The 23,417-nt window shown below is 36.0% G+C and overlaps 2 protein-coding genes across 14 annotated transcripts in view; one reads left to right on the top strand and one right to left on the bottom strand.

Annotated features, from left to right (window-relative positions):
• Positions 1-8,970, top strand: part of WDR17 (WD repeat domain 17) — a 118,308-nt gene extending 109,338 nt beyond the window's left edge. For 11 of the 13 annotated variants that reach the window (XM_017959222.3, XM_017959224.3, XM_031664161.1 and 8 more), the window contains 4 exons: positions 784-885; positions 2,894-2,992; positions 3,311-3,494; positions 5,640-8,970. In XM_017959222.3, coding sequence (XP_017814711.2) covers positions 784-885; positions 2,894-2,992; positions 3,311-3,494; positions 5,640-5,759 — 505 coding nt within the window. In that variant the 3' untranslated portion in view covers positions 5,760-8,970. The remainder of the gene's footprint in view (positions 1-783; positions 886-2,893; positions 2,993-3,310; positions 3,495-5,639) is intronic. The other 2 variants (XM_003899382.5, XM_031664165.1) reach the window with 2 other exon arrangements.
• Positions 8,971-10,686: 1,716 nt separating this feature from the next.
• SPATA4 (spermatogenesis associated 4) lies at positions 10,687-21,861 on the bottom strand. The gene is made up of 6 exons (XM_003899383.3): positions 21,540-21,861; positions 19,548-19,677; positions 18,936-19,054; positions 18,605-18,825; positions 14,479-14,595; positions 10,687-10,919 (listed from the first exon to the last, which is right to left on the bottom strand). The coding sequence occupies exons 1-6, from the start codon at positions 21,755-21,757 to the stop codon at positions 10,807-10,809; spliced, it is 918 nt and encodes a 305-aa protein (XP_003899432.1). The 5' UTR covers positions 21,758-21,861; the 3' UTR covers positions 10,687-10,806.
• Positions 21,862-23,417: the final 1,556 nt, after the last annotated feature.

Genomic DNA, 23,417 nt, shown 5'->3' with positions numbered 1-23,417 from the left:
AGGTAGAGGTCGACTTGAAATAGAATATTAAATTTTAGTGGTCCACTTAATATCTGGTATGCATATGTTTTTATATGTACACACACATACTTGGTTTAAAGAAAGCAAGTTCAAAGCTTTTGGACCTCAAGTACATAAGAAACTCATGGTCATATTTATTAAATATCCATTGTATGCAAAGCATCATACTAAGCTTGTAGGAAAGAAGTAAAAGGCTAGAAAGTGCAAAATAGACATCATCCCTGGATTCGAGTCCTATTAAAAGACATTGTTATCTATATAACTAAAGCCGTCAGAGGCTCTTGTATAATTTACAAGAGAAACTTCGGGCTCTACTTGCTTTAAAGCCTGTATGGAAAAAATGATGCAGAAGCCTGGGAAACTGGTTAACTCCCTGTGTAAGAACTGCAGAAGACATTCTTTACCCTCTCCTAGAGTCGACACGGTGTTCCGGGACTCCCTCCACCTGACCAAAGGAGTTATTTAGGGATAAATTACATGAAGAAACAGCCAGGAAATAGAAAAAAAAAAAAAGCAGGCAAGAGTGAAATATTATTTAAAGACTCTTATTTTATATTATAATTGATGATACAGTATAAATATCTGAATAGGAATTAGGAACTGATGGATAATTTTCCTTAAGTTTAGAAAATTTTCTAAACACATATTGCTATAAATGTCACCTTTCAGAATATAGAGATACAAGTACATGAACTGTGTGTCAGAGTAATGTTCTATGCCTCAAATTGTGGAATTTATAAAAATAAGTATATTCTCTTTTAGAGCTCGAAATGAGTTGCTAATATTATGTGGTTACACTGGTGCATTATTGGCTATCAGAAGACAGTACCAAAGCATTGTTCCAGCACTTTATGAGTACACAAGGTAAAAAAGGTTTTTTCTTCCATCGTGACATTAGAGCAATTTCTTTCACTAAGATGGATAATCTCTAAGTGGATTATAGAAAGTATCAAATATATTATTACAAGTATCCATCTATTTACTCCGCATGTGCTTTATAATAAAGCAGCACATAAATTAGAGATGTGTTAGGCTATAAATAATAAAAATTCTAATACTAGCTTAAACTCCTAGGGTTTATTGATCTTTCACGTCAAGACACTTAAGACAGGCATTCTAGGGCTTTCACTGCCTTGCAGTGATTTCTTCAAGGACCTGACACTCCCCTTCTTTCCACTGTGATATTTTTGGATTATTTCCTCTTGCTTGAGTATCCCATGGTTACAAGATAGATACTAGCCCTCCATGAATTATGACTAAATTCTAAGCAGGAAAGAGGTAAGAGTGAAAGATAGAGCCCACAAAGGACTTTCTCCTGGCAAGACCATTTTATTCAGGGAAGAAGGTCCTCTTTAGGGTTTTATGCCCACATCTCACTAAAAGAAAATAGGAGACTGAATATTGTAGCTTTTCAATCTCTACAGCAGAAAAGGCAAAGTAAAAGGAGTTTGTAAGTAGCAGGTTACTTACTATTTTAATATTTTATATTCAGGCATAACCTGTTAGCCTTACTCCTACATTTTCTAACAACTTGTTTAACTTCAGCCCTTGTACTTAAAACTTCTTATACTATAAAATAAAATTCACAGTGCCTTCCATGAAAACCTACTTCTAAGTCTAGTAGTTAGCTAAATGGCTTAGTAGGTGACCATTTTAACAAATGCAGAGGGTCTGTGGTTAAGCAGTTTTTCTAAGTTCATATGTGGCCGAAGATTCTGAGAGAAACAGGTTTTCTCATTCCTAACTTATTTTCTCTACTGTGTAGGTGAAGCACTAGCTGTCACCTAGTGCAAATAAGGAATAATACGGAATTAATATTGTCAGCATGCTCATGGAAAAATCTCTTTCTATATAGGTAGCATAACCAAAATTGGAAAGCAACATTTAACAACATTGAAAGATATTATGGGAGCAGTAGGATATATCACATAGATGTAAAATAATGTTTAATGAAGTATGTTCAGCTATATATAATTATAAAAGTAAAGAGAAAAATTCTTAATTAAGCAAGAAGAAAAAGAATGGTTTTTATCTGCAGGGGCAGGAGAGACTTGAGAGAATGTGACTAAGTTTAGGGAATGTGTTAGCTTAAAAAGAGAAATAATTTCCTAATATTAAAGAATTTATCGTCTCTGACAATTTCATCTTTGTTGTCTTGCTGCTTATCATTATTTTCCTGACCCACTAAATATGTGAGCCCCCAAAGTTTCATTCTCTCCTCCTCTGCTTCCCTTTTTCCTCCTCTCCATCCCACTCTCCTCCCACAGCTCCACTGCCTCCCCTCTCCTTGCTATACGGTGTCCTTCAGAAACCTCACCACTTTTTAGCTTCACCTATCACCTCTGAGGAGGTAACTCAGTGTCTTATACTCAGGCATAGCCTACTCTCCAAACTCCTATGTGTATATTCAGCAGCTTGCTAAACTCCAGCCTAAAAGTCAGTATGCTCAGAATTCAAATCATGTTTCTTCTCAAATCTCCTTCTCCTGTGTTCTCTTTGTGTCATTCAAGATTAAATCATCAGGGTCACGGTTAAGTGTTCTCTCTCACGGTGGCTACTATTTAACATCACTTGACTTGTCCAACCATTCTCCATACATTATGCAGTTCATTTATTCATCCGCTCACTCAGTTACTCATCCACCCAACGTTTACTGAATAACTTCGACTTGCCAGAGACTCTGCTAAATATATTAAATATACAGATGAGCATATATACACATATACTAAAAAATATTCTATATGTACATTATATATAAGGTATAATGTCTGTATACAGAAACGTAAATCTAAAATCACATTTAAAGTTTGTTTGCTTTTTCTGATATCTTAGTTTTTGGTATCAGATGTTAATTTCCTTTTCACACATTCAGTCAGCTATTAAAACGTCGGGAGGTGTCAGTACCTTTAAAAATTGAATATCTTTCTGAGGAACTGGATGCATGGAGAGCTTGCACACAGTCCACCAGCAGGTGAGTAAATATGATATAAAAACTGGAAGGCAGAAGGTATTTGACATTATAGACAAACTTGTTGGAAGTATGTGTTGTCTCATTAATTTTAGCAGGATTTAGCAGAATCTTGATTTGTTTGGCATATATGCAGTAATAATTTACAGTGCCATACTTTTCTGCCATTTAGTCCTTTGTTTTACTATAAATTAAGTCTAAAGGTGATTTGCCTCCGTCAATAAAGGGGAACTAAATAATCATCAGGGATAATTTCTAATCTAAACATCAAAAATTCTGTGATTCAACAAAATGAAATGTTGACATCTGTTGAAAATATAGATCATTAGAAGACTCTCCGTATACACCCCCTTCTGATTCACAAAGAATGGTTTATGCAACTTTATTAAAGAGACTAAAAGAAGAGTCACTGAAAGGAATTATTGGACCAGATTATGTGACTGGATCAAATCTTCCAAGTCATTCTGCTATTCACATTTCTTGTCTTACGGGATTAAAAATCCAGGTAAAGCCTAATGTCAGACATAACGTGCATTTCACCATTTTTATGTGTTTACTTTTTGAAATGATATCTTAAAATAAGCCGGGTAAAAGTAGGTAATTTAGGACTGGGGCCCAATAAGAAAAATTGCCTCTAGTGCTTCCATAGTTAGTGCAAGTGGCCTCTTTCAGCTTAAAATAAATTCAGATACAGTAATTGTGCTGACTTCTTACCACAGAAGCAATTCATGTAATATGTATACTTAGTAACAGATGATATGTATACTTTGTAACAACTATGTTTGAAAATATATACAGGTCATATCCTGATGGGAATTAAATAAGGGAGACAAAGCAACAGTCAACAACAGATGATTATGTCACAGTAGATTACATTCACTTTCTAGTCACCATCTATGATGTATAAAAGCAAAGCAATTAAAAACTGAGAGATGTATATTATATCATTAATATATTGTGCATGTTCTTACATCGAGTTACGGACCTTTTCAGCAATTAAAAATTACTGGGATCAATCGTGAGGGATGTCTAATTGCCAAGGATTGATCCCTAATGTACAGTCAAACTAATGATGATGAATGATACCAGAGCCTCCCAATATGACCCAGGGGTGCCATTATTTCTAAGAAATAGAGAAATGTTTATTGTCTTAGAGCCAGGACTAGTTGTAGGTGTCCCCATGAAGTAAACAAAGCCAAATCCCCTGAAATACAAATTGAGACTACAGATTAGACTAAAAGATCCCCACCTCCCAATAACATACACAACTTATTGAGCAGATTCTTATGTATTTCTAATCATGTGAAAAGTCACATTTCATGCTAGACCAATGAAGAAGGCAGGTTTTGCCATAGCGACCCAAGATAAATGAAGCAGCTGGATACTGATATAAATCCTAACTGTAGCTTAGCTTGCCACTGCAAGCTAGTTTAGTCTCAAAACATAACCAGTATCTTCCAAAACATAGGACACATAGTTGTATACACCTTTATTATCCATTTACGTTCAGAAATAAAGAACCAAATCAGGAAATTAAATAACTTTTAGTAAAGAGCAAGAAACATTATGAAATCTTTGGAGTATGTCATCAGTGCCATTCTCTGCGCTTTGTGTACCATTTCTAGTACTTGGTACCTTCGTGTTTCTCTCCTCCTTTTCTTAAGGTTTCTTTTCTCCATCTCACCTTGACCTAAAAGGTACTATCTAAGCTCTCTGTAGCCAAGCCTACATCCAGGAAAAGAGCTACTAATTATCTCATGTACACTGAGGCCCACATGACTGGTATAGATGGAGTACTGTCCTGCCACGATATTTCTATTTCATCAGAAAGTTGATGTGTTTGGGTTATAATTGTGAAATTTCTAGTGCCTACTAATAGGAAGCTGTCTACTCTACATACTCCTATGATGAGCTTTCCATTATCTAGAAATAATTTGCTACAAGTTGTATTATTTGAAATCAGACCCAAAATTCAACAACTTTATAACCTAATTAAGAAAACATAATATGTATTGCATCTTGTGTTTTTGAAATTATGCTTTTCCTTACCCGAGCTAGGTAATATAGATTGAAAACGCTTCGCATTTCGTTCTTCATAACTACCTTGGCATATATCATAACTGATGCAACTAAATTATAAATAAGCAAGAAAATCACATGACTAAACATATTTTAAACTATATATACAATATAGAACAATATTCTTCATCTTCTGGAGAGCACATTTAAAGTTTCTGGCTTAAATAATTTCCCCAGATGTATTGACATAGGCTACATGAGTAAAATAGTGAAATATATTTAAGTCTACTATTAGGCATATATGCTTTTATGGAATAAGTAAACTTTGTGGCAGTTACCAGATTAACAAAACGTATTTGTCATTGGCAGTGCTACTGTATTTAAAGAATTTAAATTGAAAACAATTCTATTTTGACAGATATTAGGGCATAATGATGTAATGTTAGGACATTTGAAAATGTTTCTATATTTGGGTCCAACTCAAAAAAAGTAATTTTCTCATATTCTTAAATTTTTATTAGTGTTGCCTAAATATCATGTTTTTTATTGCAGTGATTCTCTTTCTGAAAGTTTAAAAATACTTCGCAAATTTATAATCTCATCTTCACTTTCCTCAACTCTCACTGCACAGGGCCCTGTGTTTTTCCTTGAAGACGGGAAATCTGCTATCTCCTTGAATGACGCTTTGATGTGGGCAAAGGTGAATCCATTCTCACCTTTAGGGACTGGAATACGACTCAATCCATTCTGATAGGAGATTTTTTTCCATTCTGGATTTTTTTTTTTTTTTAAAGAAAAACTTTGTGGGTTCCTATTACCTTAATCTTTGTTGTTCAAGTGCCAGAGGTTGGGAGAAGGATCGCAGGTTGGGAGAGTTGGGAAATAACAGTGAATTTATTCATTAACTTCAAAAAATAAAATATGTATATAATTTAAAGGAAAAACAGGTGCCTCTTTTATAAACAGTAACAGCTACTTTTGAGAAGGAGGAAATATTTAAATTATAAAGGACTGAATAATCTAAAAAGCATATAAAAGTTTCACACAGCATAAAAGGTATCAAAATATCATATTGTTGAAATATTGAAACATATTAAATTGTGCAACACCTAGAAGAGTGCTGGACATACAGTAAGTACTTAATGGATATGTGAATGATTGAATATCTTGAAATGTCAAACTGTAAAGTGTGCACAGTGATCTTCAACTTAACAAACACTTATGTTCTCCTTTATAAAATGCATAGTAAACCACTAATGTTAGCTATTTAATAAAAGTTTTCAGTTATAAGTTTGGTAAAGATTAATAAATGGATACACAGTCAAAATACTTTTAAAAAAAGAAAATGTTACCAGTTTTTTATCTGAAGTTTAACTGTCCAATTGTAAAGGTGTAAGTTATATAGGCATGAAAAAAATTGGGGAGTAAAAATCACAAAATGCAGTCGAATATATTTGAAAAGCATTAGGTGATAAAGTGACTATTTTAAGAGATTCAGCATGCATGGATATTAGTTTTGATTAATGTGTATAATAATTTACACATTATACTCTAGTCAATTTATGTTAACTTTATTTAAAACACAATTTATTTGTCTGGGCATGGTGGCTCACACCTGTAATCCCAGCATTCTGGGAGGCCAAGCCAGGTGGATCACCTGAGGTCAGGAGTTCGTGACCAGCCTGGCCAGCATGGTAATACCCTGTCTGTACTAAAAATACAAAAATTAGCTAGACATGGTGGCGGGTGCCTGTAATTCCAGCTACTTGGCAGGCGGAGGCAGGAGAATCGCTTGAACCCGGGAGGCAGAGGTTCCAGTTAGCCGAGATCGCGCCACTGCACTCCAGCTTGGGTAACAAAGAGCGAAACTCCATCTCAAAAAACAAACAAAAAACACAATTTATTTGATGAAAATTAGTTTTAAGTAAATCTTTGTAAATAGATACTGGTTGAAATTTTGGACATATTAGGTTGATTTAACTTTTAAAATGTTTTTTAATAGTGTAAAGCTATGAAAAGCCTGATATGTGACTACAAATGTTTCAGTTGGACTAGAATTCTGACTTTGAAACTTATTAAATTAATGCATACTGAAAGTACTTTGATACTCAAGTTGTTTTACAAGATTTATAATATAGATGTTTTTGTTTGACTAAAGAGTAATCTCAAATAACTAGAATAATTGGGGCTTTTATTATCTTTAAACTTGTTACATTTAAAATATTTTTAACACCTTCTTAACAAAACTTCTTAAAACTGGAAAAAATATATATTATGTGTCTATGTATCATATTTATCACATTGACCACTTTTGATTCCTCAAAAAGACATTACAGGTTTAAATTCCATTTTATAAAAAAACAAATTACCTGTAATCCCAGCACTTCAGGAGGCCGAGGTGGACGAGTCATGAGGTAGGTAGATGGAGACCGTCCTGACCAACGTGGTGAAACCCTGTCTCTACTAAAAATACAAAAATTAGCTGGGTGTGGTGGCACGTGCCTATAGTCACAGCTACTCGGGAAGCTGAGGCAGAAGAATCCCTTGAACCCAGGAGGTGGAGGTTGCAGTGAGCCGAGATCGCACCACCGCACTCCAGTCTGGGCAACAGAGCAAGACCACTATCTCCAAAGAAAAAAAAAAAAAAATATATATATATATATATATTTAATCTTATAGAAGAGAATATACACAACTCAGAGATGCAATGGATAATAAAAAGAATACCTGAGAAGTATTTTTTTAAACTCTTAGTGATATCTGTAACTCAAATTTTTCTTAGGTGAGGAGGATTATTAACTGGCACATATGTACTCAAAACCCCTCACTTAAAAATGGCAGTCTCAATCCTACTGTCATCCTTTTTATTTTAAAATAAATAAGCCTATCTTTTTTGTGCTTACATACTTCAAAGGATGTCATTAAGTATATAAACAATCATTACTTCTGTATTTTTAATGAATGCAGGAAAATAATATTTTATGTATAAAAGATGAGAAAATTTTGCAAGTCTTTAAACGCATAAATACAACAGAAGAGCAACCCAATTTCTGTCTGAAATCTAAATTGGATTCATTTGACCATCATTCTATTATCTTTGATTCCTACAATGTCTATATCTTATGACCTATAACTGTTAATTTTTCATAGAATTATAAATGTCATTTGACTATGTCAGTCTGTATATATTGTGCCTTAATATGAAAAACAAATTTTTAATTCATAAAAATATTTTTATTAGATTTCATATGCATGAAACCCAAGCAAATTTTATGAATTTATTTTACTATCTGAAAATGTTCATACTACCAATAATGTGGACAAATTACTCTGCAGGTTTCAATATGCCTCTCTAAAGGAAGAGTCTCATTAGACAGTGATTTTTAAAGCATTGGAAAAACATTTTGCCTGTAAAAGTTAGCAGTTATCAAGTGGTTCACAAAATCACAACATCAAAATAGTTACATCTTGTGAAAATATATTATTTTTATGTCAATCAAGACAAATGAAATATATATGTATGTGTATATATATGTATATATGAAATATATGTGTGTGTGTGTATATATATATATATTTCTATGAAATTGTCCAGATGTGTTCAGGAACATGATTGCATTAGAGCGATGACTGTATTTTGTTGTCCTTATAACATTTATACTCTTTTGATTTTAAGTCAAAAGGTATTCTGAATATAATAAAAGCCTCACAAATTATTTGTAAAATTTAGTGGTTCATATTTAGTATATCAGTAATAGAGAAGACATCTTTATAGTCAACTCTTAATAAATGTTTATTGTACCAAATCTTTGAGATATTTGTACCTAAATGAAATATGTACTTTCATGCTAAAATTATGTATCATGACTATGCTATAATTTGGCATGTCATTATCTAGATTTACGTGTATGTATGTATTTCAGGTCCTTTAAATTTTATTAAATATTACAGTTAAATCCTGATATGACATAGTTACCTGCTAAGATGAGTAGTTGTTTCTTTCCCCAAAACACCATTGAAAGACAAGTGTTTCTCCATAAATGCTTGAATCAGAGTCATCAGAGGTGTGAAAGGGCTAAGCTGTCCAACTGAGTTGTTACCCTACTCAGTAACCTAGGAAAATCACTTCATTGAATTGTTCCAGAGGCTGATTCTTCACTTTAGAAACACTGACTACAATATGCCCCACAATTAGTATAAAAAATGGAGAAAGTGCTTACTCATTAATACAAATTCTATGTCATAGTAGGTTCTATTCCCATAAGTATTCTTTCAATTGAAAAGTTTCTGTTCCTATAGCAGCTGCTATAGTTCCTAGAAAATTTCATTGCTTCCTTCTGTCAAAGATTCTTTTGAAGTAAATGGTCTTTCTAAGATATGCCTGTAGTGTTGGCTTCTGTTGCACAATTCGTCCTCAAGAAGCTCTTGAGGTTACGCACTTTGACCATCCTTGGTATCTTCATTTACATAATCACTATGTAATGAAGCCTACAGACTATTTCCTATTTTCCACAATCTGTATAGGTTCCACAGGATTCTTGGGAACTTACCATAGTCGGGCCATGAGTGATGAGCTCTTTCAGGAGATTGAACACAGCACCAAGAGGACAAAGAAACTTACTATTTGACTCTACCCAAAACTAACCCTCTTCTGTGGATCTTTTTCATGACTCAGCTTCAAAAACTTGTTTCTCAAACCTTTTCCAAAGGAACTATATAGGTTAAAAATTATTCTCATATTTTGCACTTTAGATTGTCCCATGAGAATGCAAGACAACAGATACATTACTTATAGCTGGTTAAGAGATGCATTTGACCTAGATCTCTTACCTCAGATAAAACTGGATTTTGAACACATTCCCAGTAAGTTACCTGTATCATCAGGGCTTTCTTAGTCTTCTTAAATATTATCTATCTAAAAATGCAAAATTTAACAAGGAAGTCTCTGAAGGTAGAATTGCTAATAAAACATTGTGACCTTTCAAAAGTGCAGAAAAACTGGTAAGTTTAGCTGGAAATTGACATTAGTAATATTCATCTTGGAAGTCAAATGAGACTGTTAATGAGCTAGTATCAAAACATAAATAATACCAGTTGAAAATTTTTCACATATAAAATATAAAATTACCATGAATATATAAAAGATTATTAGTTTTTCAGGACATCAGTCTGCTTTTGTTTCCCTTCAGTTAAAATATGGGGCATAGCAGCAACCAGTGGGAGCTTTTTAATTGAACTAAATGTATTGCTAAACACCAGAACCAAGTTCCAAGAAAAGGATGATTTTCTTTCCCCACAACTTGTTTTCAAAAGAAGGGACACCTATCTTTTTAATGGTTTAAGTTCAGGCTGTTCTTAGAGATGATCAAGGTGTTCTATGGGCCATAGTATAATAATCATTCAGAATAAAATTTAATTAATGAATGTGATATGTAACTATATAATAGGCAAAGCAGTAACTTTTAATTTCTAATAAGGAAAACATATTAAGAAGTAGATTTACCATTCCTACAAAATTATTAGAAAGAACTCTTACTCATCATGGTGAATTATGTTTATACCTTTAAAATTATTTTTGCTCATTCTGTATTAATTTATTTAATTTTGTATTTTCAACAGTACCTGGCATAGGAGTTTAATAAACAAATTGAATGGAAAAGAAATGTTCCTTAACACAATTATGGAAAAGACACCACTCTATTTATTATTGAAATACATTCAATACTGGGTGATTCTGTTTCTTTATTATGGCGAGAGGTGATGGCATCATTTCTTCAAAGCCATTTGACAGGTGCTTTTCAAGGTTTCTTTTCCATGTTTCTGATAGGTTTCATAACAGAGTAATGAGAATGTTGTCCAGCTTGCTTCACATGTATTTCTCTGTGTGAGTTGCCACCATTACCTATATTTGCTAGGGCATTTAAATAAACAAAATTAAAATCAATTCATGGTTACTAAATATTTATACAAGCATCAACATGTCTAATATATCAAATATATGCAGAATGATTGGCAACAGGTCGTGCACAGTTAATCTAAATGCCTGGTAAACAAGAATATTTAAATCACGGATTATAGTACTCATGGATAAAAAAAAGTCTGAATGTCAGCCACTTCCAAAAGTCATCAGCCTAAAAATCTCCAGGGTTTATTTTGGTGCATCTGATACTGAATATGACCCAACTATTCTTAGATATTGCTTCAGAAAGCAGCTGAGGCAACACTAGCACAATTTTATACTTAGATTTGACAAACGTCCATGATTCATAATACAGTTTTTGGAACTCTGATTACACTGAGGCATTCCAGCTAGCCACCCAGACTCTTTAGGTCACTCAGTTCTAATGGGAGGGGCCAGTGGCAACTAAGACATCTGTATTCCATTGACCCATAATTTTGCTAGATACTAACTTTAGGTAAACAAGTAGAGGAACTTGAGTGTTATAAAAAGAAAAAAGCAAAGGTAATAACCTATATTATGATTAATTTTGGCCACCCTGTTTGATAATTAGAAGATTTTCAGATGAACAGCCTGTGATTTCAGTGTCATGAAATCTTAGATGGTAACATAGAGTTAAGTTCCTACAGTCTAGTGTTTTTGCATCTCCTCCTTCCATTAACTATCAAACTATGGTAACTGACCTGAACTATTTACCCTCTTTTCAGAAACTGAAATGAAATCCTTTGAACAAATTTAGAAAAAAAGATTTAACACAATAGTTCTCATCCATATAATTACCAAAGCTGAATCCACATCATTGATTAATTTACTGTGTGCCTAGATTAAGAGAATCCAAGTATATATCTGGATTGAGACACGTAAAAAAAATAAATGTATGTTCACCTTCCCATCCTGATCTACCTTGTCCAGTGAAGGCTTCCATAAAACCATCTCTTTTTCCAAAGAGAGCAAGACTATTGAGGTGAAAGCGAATCATAAAAGAGCATCCAGAGAATCGTAAAAAAGAGCAGTAGAGAATAAAATGGGAGGAGTTATTTATGGCAGCTTATACATTATTAAAATTGTAAAAGCAAAAATTCATTTTCCTTGGAATCCTGATCTGAAGTAATGATAGCATGTAGTTTTTTTAAAAACTCATATGTGAACCTTGAAGATTTTCAAAAAAATAACAAAAATGAGAAATACTCTTTAGCAATTCAAATATCAGCAGGCATCAATTTCTGTCTCTAGTCTATTTGCATCTCTTTCTTACACAGGAAGGAAGCCGTGCTGTGACTCATCACTACTACTTTCTACCTTTCACTGCAGGTCCCAAAGCAGGTGGCCCTGCTCTTTCCCTGCCCCGGTGAAATTCAGTCAATCATAAGGGGAATGAGGCAAGCAAGTTAAACACAAAAACAAAACTTACCTGCAGTTTCCTTTCCATACCTCCTGATCCCCTCCTCCCATGCTCACCCTGTCCCTGTGGCTTCACCTCCCTCCCTGCTGGAACTTTCACCACAAATGTCACCAACAGAAGAAGTTAAGGCATGAAGGACAGGATATATTCCTAGAATCTAAAGGTGAAACTATGGATGCATTTTATTCATTGAAACATTTGTTTTGTTTTGTTTTGTTTTTTTGAGATGGAGTCTCACTCTGTCACCCAGGCTTGAGTGCAGTGGCGCGATCTCGGCTCACTGCAAGCTCCACGTCCCAGGTTCACGACATTCTCCTGCCTCAACCTCCCAAATAGCTGGGACTACAGGTGCCCGCCACCACACCCAGCTAAATTTTATTTATTTATTTATTTTTATTTTTAGTAGAGACGGGGTTTCACCGTGTTAGCCAGGATTTTCTCGATCTTCTGACCTGGTGATCCGCCCACCTAGGCCTCCCAAAGTGCTGGGATTACAGGCGTGAGCCACCGCGCCCGGCCCACTGAAACATTGTTATCCACTTCCGTTGGTTCTATTATGCTTACTATGCCTCAGGTGGATGAAGAGTTAATGGGATTTTGATGGGCTGGCCTGATGTTTGGACATTAAAAAGTGTGCTATGAGGAACACTAGTTATACAAGACCATTAAGCAAAGCAAAACCAAATAGTGATGTGTGATCAAATAGAGTTTGGAAAACACTTCATTCTGCCTCTCTTCTCTTTAGTATTTACAATGCATATTAGCATATTAAAGGTTCTGGAAAATCATAAGTTTTTTTTCGTTTTTTTGTTTTTGTTTTCGTTTAAAAAAAAAAGGAAAATTGGCAGGGCTCTCAAAGACTTTATGTAAACAAAGAACTTTTATCCCCGGTGAAATGCCTCAACAGGTCAGGAAACATAATCTGTAGCAGAGGTCCACACACATTTTCTGTAAAGGGCTGGAGAGTAAATATTTTAGGCTTTGTGGTAGGCTTGCCAGATAAAATATAGGACACCTAGTTAAATTTGAATTTCAGATAAATAGTGAATAATTTTTAGTAAAAATATGTCCTAAATATGTCCTCAAACGTATTTGTTGCATTGTCCTGTGTTTTTATTTGCTAAATCTGGCAACTCAACTTACTAGGCTAGACAGTCACTTTGGCAACTACTCAAACCAACTGTTGTAGTGTCAAAGCAGCCATAAGCAAGGCATAAATTGAGCAGGAGTGGCTCTGTTCCCTGTTATTTATGAGCACAGGAACTTGAATTTCATAGCATTTTTATGTGTCAGGAATTACTATTATTCTTTTGATTTTTTTTTTTTAAAACCATTAAATCTAAGCAGTTTAGGAGGCCGAGGAGGGCGGATTGCCCGAGCTCAGAAGTTCGAGACTAGCCTGGGCAACACGGTGAAACCCCATCTCTACTAAAATACAAAAAATTAGCCAGGCGTGGCGGCGTGCATTGTAGTCCCAGATACTCAGGAGGCTGAGTCAGGAGAAACGTTTGAACCCAGGAGGTGGAAGTTGCAATGAGCCGAGATCGCACCACTGCACTCCAGCCTGGGTGACAGAGTGAGACTTCATCTCCAAAAAAAAGTAAAAACTATTTTTAACTTGTGAACTATACAAAAATAGACAACAGGCTGAATTTGGACCGTGGGCTAGAGTTTGATGTCGTATAAATGCTTTCTGAATTAACAGGGTTTAATCAAGTGACTTCTCGTAATACAACTGATTGAGAATTCTTAGTATGGAAGTATCTATATCTGTCTCAGGCCTCACGGACTCATCTTCTGACTACTAAAGAACTGAGCTTTCAAGTCTATGACCCTGACGTTTTTCGGACTCACCTATTTAAGCATAAATCAGAACTCAAGTGGATCTGATTGCAGCAGGCTGGGGAGGGGGCAGCGACTTAGCAGACCACATGTTCCCTTCACTTACCATAAAGAACTGCATACCAATGTAATTGACAGTGTAGGACTGCAAGTTGACCTACACCAACATTTTAACTATTTAACCGTTTTTAAAAACTTTAATTGAAGAAAGTCAAGCAAAAAAAAAAAAAAACAATCAATTTTAAGAAGCAAAGAGTTAAAACTTACGTAAAACAGGGGCAACTCTTCCTCTTGTAACTTTGGAATTATATCTGTGCCCACAGGCTTGAGCAGGAAGGTGATTGAGAGTAACTTCTCCCACTGTTGGTTTCACGTCAAACCATTCTATAAAATATGAACAAAGAAGTTATTTCTTAAAAAGTCATAATGGCCATTGTCAAAGTAAGATGCCATAATTTAAAAATTCAGTAAATCATTTAAATTTCTGTTTATCATATTCCTGAGTAGTGTGAATACATAGATTAATAATCCCTCCCTGCATTGCTCACAATATATTTAATACACAAAATAATTACTTTAAAGGTAATATGTTTATGTTCCTGTTAGTCTTTGGTAAGTTTCTATTCAATTATAAAGTATATACAAAAAGATAAAGAAACAATAAGTGTAATTCACTCCCATGAATTTGTGGAGTGAATACACTGAGGGTACCATCATCCAGATCAAGAAATGATGTATTACCAGTACCCCAAAGCCCCCTCATGTCTTTCCAAGACAGTATTCTAAAAGGGAAGTGCTATCCTGACTTCTATCATCGTAGGTTAGTTTTATCTAGTTTTATATTTGATAAAATCATACAGTACCTTTCATTTTGCAAACATTTTATATGATAAAAATTGTGAATTAAAATTATTTCCATGTTTCCCATATTTCTTTTTAACTAATCCTGTAAGCTGAAATACTTGGGCAATTTCCTTGTGCTTCTAAAGATCACTTCCTCCTCTGCATCTGCAGCTCATCCTTCACGGAGGCTTGAAGAAGTTGCTAAGTTAATTCCTACTCACCAGTCATACTCTATCAACACTAAACACAACTCTGGTCAGTAACATTGCCAGAACTATAATTATCATAATTAATTACTTTGGCCACAAATGAGAAACGTTTAAAATCAGCAGTCTCAGGAATCAAGACTGGAGAAAGAGTACTGTTCAAGATTTGGAAAGGTTGAGATGACCTGTAGCTAAAGAAAAAATGTGTTCAAAAGACAACAGAGATGCAGGTTAGTTTTTTACAAAGATAGACTTTTAAACATAAGTCAGTGATGTCTGATTTGTGGTGTTAAAATATAACTGGACAGAACTAAAATGCCAGACAACGAAAGCACTGAAAGGAGGTAAAGGGGTGGCAGGGAGGGATCGGTGTCATAGTGTTCTAAGGTCCTTGCAGTTTCAGGAAGAGAGTGAAGATATTAATTTTAGACTAAGATAAGTATGCATGCTAAAATGTATAGATTGGCACTAAAAAGAGTAGAGATTTAAAATGTTCAAAATTAGTGGGAAAAAAATCTTTAGAAAAAAATTTGGTCCAAAAAAGAAAAGATAGGTAAGATGAAAACAAGAAACAGAAAAAGAGGAAAAAAAAAAACAAAACTCAAAATAGTATGTTAGATATGAATACATATAACAGTGGGCAGTATTAATAAATTCATAACAATAAAATTTACTGTGGATGAAATAGAAACAACACTTCATAGAAGAACAAATTTTAAGACTTTACAAAGTATCAACACTAATTCTAAAGCAATAATAATTAAGACAACATGCTAAAGTGACACACATGTAGACAAAGTTGAATAGAGGGCTCAGAAACAGACCCACACATACACACCAACTGAAATACGAGAGGGCATTACGAATAAGTGAGGAAAGGATAGACTACTCAAAATGTGGGGCTGAGACAATCGCTTCTTCATGTGGATTGCAGATGAAGTAACAGCTTACAAGTTTTCACTTTAATCAACTTAAACTTTTAAAGGTTTACATCTTAAAAGGTTTCACTTTAATCAATTTAAACATATGAGGATATATTTATAATCTCATTATGGGAACAGTGTTAACTATGGAGTTTGCATTCGATTTTCATTCCTGCCATAACAAATTACCACAAATATCATAACTTAAAACAGCCCTTTTTATCTCACGGTACAGAAGTCTGGGTCCTCTCTTTAGAGTCTCAGAGGCTGAAAGCAAGGTATTGGCAGGGCTGCATTCCTTTCTGGAAGTTCTGGGGATGAATCTTCTCCCAGGCTCACTCAGCTTGTTGGCAGAATGCAGTTTCTTATGTTTGCAGGACTGAGGCCCCTGTTTTTTGCCTGGCTCTCAGCCCAGGGTAATTCTTTCCTCCTGGAAGCTGCACCACATACCTTCTCATGCTTTCCATGTTGTCTCTTGCAGCAATAGCAGATTGAGACCCTATCACACTCCAGATCTCCTACTTCTCCTTCTGCTACATGTGTCTGATTCCAGTTGAAGAAAGATCTCTGCTTCTAAGGGTTTATGTGATTAGATCAGGTCTGGCCTGAATAAGCCAGCATACACACCCTATCTTGGGGTCCATAACTTGAATTACATCTGCAAAGTCTCTTTTGCCATGTAAAGTATCATATTCACAGGTTTCAGGGATTAGGACATGGATAACAGGGGGGCTTATTCTGCCTACTATAGAGTATCATAAAATCAACTAAAGTTAAAAATATATATGAATGAAATAAAAAATAACATATAAATATTATATATAGGTAAATGAAATAAAGAATAATATATAAATAGTAAGTATAGTTTGGTGTTTTCTTTGTTTTTTGTTTTTGTTTTTGAGATGGAGTCCCGCTCTGTCGCCCAGGCTGGAGTACAGTGGCACATTCTCGGCTCACTGCAACCTTTGCCTCCTGGGTTCAAGCCATTCTCCTGCCTCAGCCTCCCCAGTAACTGGGATTATAGGCGCCCGCCACCACACCCAGCTGATTTTTGTATTTTTATTAGAGACCGGATTTCACCATGTTGGTCTGGCTGGTCGCAAATTTTTGACCTCATGATCCGCCTGCCTTAGCTTCCTGAAGTGCTGGGATTACAAGCGTGAGCCACTGCGCCCGGCCTAGATTTTTAAATCAAGGAAATTACAAACAAAGGCAGCAGGATGGTAGTTACCGTTGGAAGGGAATGTGGAGAATGCAGTCCGAGGACACAAGAGGACACAAAGGGGAAGGTAAAGGCATTAGTAACGTTCTATTTTTTTAACCTACGTAGGGATATACAAATGTGTTTTCATCGTTAGTCATCTTCTTTAAATTGTACATATACATTATGTACTTGCGTGTGTGATAAATATCACAGCAAAGTGTTGTTTAAAAACATGCAAAGTGTTTCAAGATAAAATTCTCTTCATTAATGACCTGAATTATTTCTTTTCTCACGAATTCATGAGTAAAGCCAGAGATGACAAAAATCAAGGAAGAGAAAACAAAATATAAGACATGGAAGAACGGACAGAGTAAGGAAGGACCAAACCTAAAATATCCATCTCACAATTTTAGGACATGTTAAAATTGGTGCTTTCCTCTCTTGCTAGAAACCAGAGAGAAAATGGTTTTCTTCAGAAAAAGTTCACAGGTGAGAGAAATCCTAATGACCTACATCTGCCTCTTTTCCTGAATGTTTGGGTGCCACAGAAATGATGTGGTCTCTATAGATGTCTGGAATCAAGTGAAATAAGATTTCAATACATGAGTGGTATCCTGAGTAACTGCTAGAAAAACAAACAAACAAATATAGAGCGAAAGTTCAATTACTCTGCCACCTGCCAGTGATTCTGGCAACGCAGATGGCAAATGCTGTGTTTGGGTACTTAGAGAATGATTTCAGTGGTATCTCTGGAAAGTTGCCAGGATAGTTCCAATCTGCTCTACCATCTACATCCGAACAAGCCTACTATGGAAAGGATAACATTGTCCACACTGTAGACAGCATCCACAGTGAATCATGGGAATCTAGGCTTTTCCCAAGGGATGAGTGTCCTGCTTAACTTTTAAACTCCTTAGTTACTTGATATGTGAACTTATTTCTTGTGAAAGTTTACATGAATCTTTCATAAACATATACATTTTTCTAAAAGAAGTGTCTGTATACTATGTTAACCTATGCCTTTATCAAAAAAAAATTGATTTATAAACCACTCCAATGCTAATAAATCATTTCACTGCTAGCATTAAAGAAGTCATTGCCCTTTAGACCAGTTACAGAAGATGGCAAAATGGGCCAGTACAGACATTTCTTTCATCTGTGCTCAAGAAGAGCCTGACAGAGTTGGAAGAACTCAGCCGTTTCCAAGGAAAACTTACCTGGATTCAATTTTCTGCCTAATTTTCTTTGCAACATATGTAAAAGGATGAGGAACTCTGCTTTCAGTTCATTGCTGAGCATGTTGGGATTGCTTAGTAATTCTGATAACCTAATGTTATCTTTAATAGACTTTGAAGCTGTAGACCTGGAAACCAGGGGTAAATGCCTCTGGTAACTATAGTCCGTGAAATTCACAGAGTCATCCTGGATACTTTTAATTCTGGAAATAAAAAATAAAATACTGTTGATAAGCAACATTTTAGTAATGAGATTTATATTATCAAAAGTTTCACATTAAATTATATTACTAGGAAATTACAAAGAACTTACTCTCGATGTGTTAATAAAGTGTAAACCTCTTCTATCAATATTTCAGGCACTCCAGCTTTACAATGAATTGTTCCATGGATTAGTTCTTTAGGTAATTTAAATTTTTTTCTTGCCAGGAACTTTAATAGTAGAAAGAAAATGTTTTTATCATAAGAAATTCTATAAAAATCTCCAAGTACCATGAATTCACTTTAATCACCCTTTTATTTACCTATCAAGTCATTTTTTGTGTTTAACGCGTTAGTTATTAAAAGATAATATTCAGCAGGGAAACCAATCAGTATTTATCATGCTAATGGAATCATTATGCTCAATTTCATAGGTGATTCATGACATAAACAGTTGGAATTTAATAAACTTTGTGATATACAGGAACAAGCTGCCAACTCAGTATCATACAGTCACACACACACACCTGTAGAGATCCAGGAAATTAGGATGGCACACTATTTATTTTTTATTTTTATTATTATTTTTTTTTGAGACAGAGTCTCGCTCTGTGGCCCAGGCTGGAGTGCAGTGGCCGGATATCAGCTCACTGCAAGCTCCGAGGATGGCACACTTTACAACAAACATCTTAACAGTTAAAAATGTAAATGATTGCTAACATACCTTCTCCAACTGTGCCCAGTTATCCAACTTGACTTTTAAAGAGGTCCCATTTTCAAAGGATGATAATTCAAGTTCCCAGGGGTAATATATACTGAATATTTCTGCAATTAGGAAGCCATTTGAAAAATCTCTGATCCGTGGCAATTAGGAAATGAAATAAAGTGTAGTTAATTATGCAGTTTGTATTATAATTAACACTAGCCTAATATTCCATACTAAAAGTATCTTGTTAAATGAGTGTTGTTGGATCGTTGCTCTAAGGAGAACCTACTGTGGAATTTCGCTAAGATTATGTACATTTCAAAGGCTTTGGTGTTCTTTTGATGAACCCAACCTGTTAATTTGTATTGAATCCGCATTTCAACAAGATTCCCAGGTGATTCATATGCACTTTAAAGTTTCAGTGGCATCTTTGTAAGAAATACTGAAGACAAATTAGTAAACTAGTCCCCCGCTTATCTGCAGTTTTGCTTTCTGCAGTTTCAGTTACCTTGGGTCAACCACAGTCGGAAAATATTAAACGGAAAATTCAAGAAATAATTTGTAACTTTTAAATTGTACTCTGTTCTGGGAGTGTGATGAAATCTCCCTGCCTGCTCTGTATTGCCCAGAATGTGACTCCTCCCTTTGTCCAGAGTCTCCACGTTGTACACATCAGTCACCTTTTAGTTATCAGATCAACTGTACAGTGTGATGTGCTTGTGTGCAAGTCACTCTAATTTTGTTTCATAATGACCCCAAAGTGCAAGAGTAGTGATGCTGGTGATTCAGATATGCCACAGAGAAACCATAAAATTCTTCCTTTGGGTGAAAAGATGAAAGTTCTTAACTTAATAGAAAGTTGTAAGAATGCTTAGAATGGTAGGAATGAATCTTATATCCCCGAAATATGAAGAAAAAGAAATTCTTGATAGTTTCACCGTCACACCTCAAACTGAAAAACTTTCAGCCACAGTGTGTGATAAGTGTTTAGTTAAGATTTTTAAAAAGGCATTAAATTTGTGGATGGAAGACATACACAGAAATGTGTTCTGACAGAGGGTTCTGTAGTACCACAGTTCCAGGCATCCACTGTCTATCTTGGAACCTATGCCTCTCTGATAAGGAGAGACTAAACCAGAGTTCTACAAAAGATTCATTGCCTTAATTTTTATAGAATTTAGTTTGGATTCCCAGAGCAAATATTAACTGCCAGTTACGTACAAAGTGCCTACAATTAAGCAGCAACTTTAAAAACTTGTTGATAACTCTCAGACTAGATGCCATCTCTGACAGAGGGTAAACTGATCCTTACCAGTGTGTGTGTATATATATATGTGTGTATTTATATATATATACACACATATACATATACACACACACACACACACACATATATATATATATATATATATATTTTTTTTTTTGAGACAGAGTCTTACCCTGCCTCCGAGGCTGGAGTGCAGCGGCGTAATCTCAGCTCACTGCAACCTCTGCCTCCCAGGTTCAAGAACTCTCCTGCCTGCAGCCTCCCCAGTAGCTGGGATTACAGGCACCCACCACCACGCAGGGCTAATTTTTGTATTGTTAGTAGAGATCAGGTTTCAGCATGTTGGCCAGGCTGTTACTGAACTCCTGACCTCAGGTGATCCGCCTCCCTCGGCTCCCAAAGTGCTGGGATTACAGTCATGAGGAACTGTGCCTGGCCATCCTTACCAGTATTAATGCCCAATGTCACTAAAGAAAAAGCTTTGACTATTTTAGTATTTTTTGTAGTCACCAAAGCATTCTATATTGTCTACAATTTAATGATTGCTTGATTGAGTAAACAAAATGTTTCTTGATATTTTGTTAAAGCCTTGCTCCCTAATAGTATTTTCGTGTGTATGCGTGGGTGAGGGGTCTTGATTCGAAACATAAGTCAGGCCAGGGTAGGCAATCTGAGGCCTGGCAGGCGGCGGAAAGCAGGCGGGGCGCCCACCGAGGGGGCCTAGGCCTGGCTTACTCAAGCACCTGTTGATGTTCCTGGGGAAGAAGCTGAGATCCAGACCCTGAAGCCAACGCAGAACGGAACGAGACAGGTGGGAGTTCTTCGGGGCATGCGGATAGACCAGACACTTCTTAGGCCTCCCTCGGATGGGAGCTGCTAGCTGTGGCGAAAGTGACGGCGACTTGGCTAGGGCTGCCGCCGTCAGTGTCAAAGACCCTTTCCCCCGGCCGGCGGCAGCCATGGCGCTTTCTGGGTTGCTACGGCAACAGCAGACGGCGGGGCGGGGCCTTAGAGCTGGTGGGGCGGCCTCGTGGGGCGCAGCGGAGTCTTTCGGGTCGAGACATCAGCGCCTGCGCAATCGCTGCCGCAGCCCCCGGTGCTGCCGCTTTACTCCGACTTTGGAGCGCGGAGCCAGGTACTGAGGGATGCAAAACTGTGGGCCCAGTGGTGTGGCCGCGGTCTGGAGAGTGTAAACCTTGGGCAGAACTTTCAATCTCAGATTTAGTTGGCCTCACTGTTAACCTATTTAGAGTTTTGTGGGTTTTTTTTCCTTCTGTCATTGTTCATAAGTTTTATATTTTAAATATTGTTGGTTTCTGCCCAGCCAAAGGCCTATTTTCAGTCCTCTAGTTAGAGGAGTGGTGTGACAAGACTCCAGAGGCCAAGATAGTTTTTGTTTGGGAATTGGAAGAGATGGGGGGAAAAAAATCTTTAAAATGGAAATGAATGTCCACAAAATTTAGCATAACTATTTCCTTAATTATTGCATTAAGTATTTGTCAACAGTAATATTTGAAAACGATGTGTAGGTTAGATTTTCACACTTAATTAAAATGTCCTAGTAGGCATAATTCCTTCATTAGTTCAACGGATGTGTATTGAGTTCATATTACGTGCCAGGCACTCATCTAGTCACTCGGGATCTATCTGAACACAAAACAACTGCAAAGTTGGCACAGGCAATTATAAATATGTGAGCATAATTATTAAAATCCATTAAAAATTTTTATAGCCAAATTTTTTTATTTTTTTATTTTTATTTTTTTTGCTTGGCAGGGCACAGTGGCTCATGCCTGTAATCCCAGCACTTTGGGTGGCGGAGGCGGGAGGATCGTTTGAGCTCAGGAGTTCAAGACCAGCCTGGGCACTACAAGGTGGAGAGACTTTTGCTAAAAAAAAAAAAAAAAATAGCTGAGTGTGGTGGTGCACACCTGTAGTCTCAAGTACTCCAGATGCTGAGGTGGGAGGATCACTTGAGCTGAGGAACTTGAGGCTACAGAAAGCCAGGTGACAAAATGAGGCCCTGTGGATACATACACGTGGTAAAATATGGGATAGATCTTGATAATGATATTATGTAATATTTTTAATGTTTATTCATATGCATGCCTATTAATAAAGTGAACCAATGTGTTCTCTATATGATTAAAAAAGAAAACCCAAACTAAAGCTATATAAGTGTTTTCTGTTAGCCTAAAAATGTTTTAATGAATGATTCATTCATTCTATAAACTTTTTTTGAGGAACTATCCTGGGGTATGTGCTAGATCTTTGCTATCCAATGTGGTAGCCACTAGCCACATGTGGCTATTTAAACTTAAATTGAAATAAATTCAGTTCCACTGGCTACATTTCACCTGCTCGATAGCCGTATGTGGCGAGTGGCTGCCATATTGGATAGCACAGACACAGCACTTTCCATCACTACAGGAATTTTGATTGGACAGTTCTGTGCAGCAGATCGTTTATAAGAGATACAGACATAGAAATATCAGTCAAAAGATTGCATACCCTGAAAAGTTCTGCCATGGTAAACATATGTTAGCACCAGAAAGGAAGCAAATCCTTTGGCCTGGGAGAGTGTAAGAAGTCCTCTCAAAAGAGATGACCATTAATTTGAT

This window comes from Papio anubis, chromosome 3 (genome assembly GCF_008728515.1).
Source record: "Papio anubis isolate 15944 chromosome 3, Panubis1.0, whole genome shotgun sequence".
In the NCBI taxonomy this organism is placed as follows: domain Eukaryota; kingdom Metazoa; phylum Chordata; class Mammalia; order Primates; family Cercopithecidae; genus Papio; species Papio anubis.
This window is presented reverse-complemented; position numbering and strand designations above follow the sequence as displayed.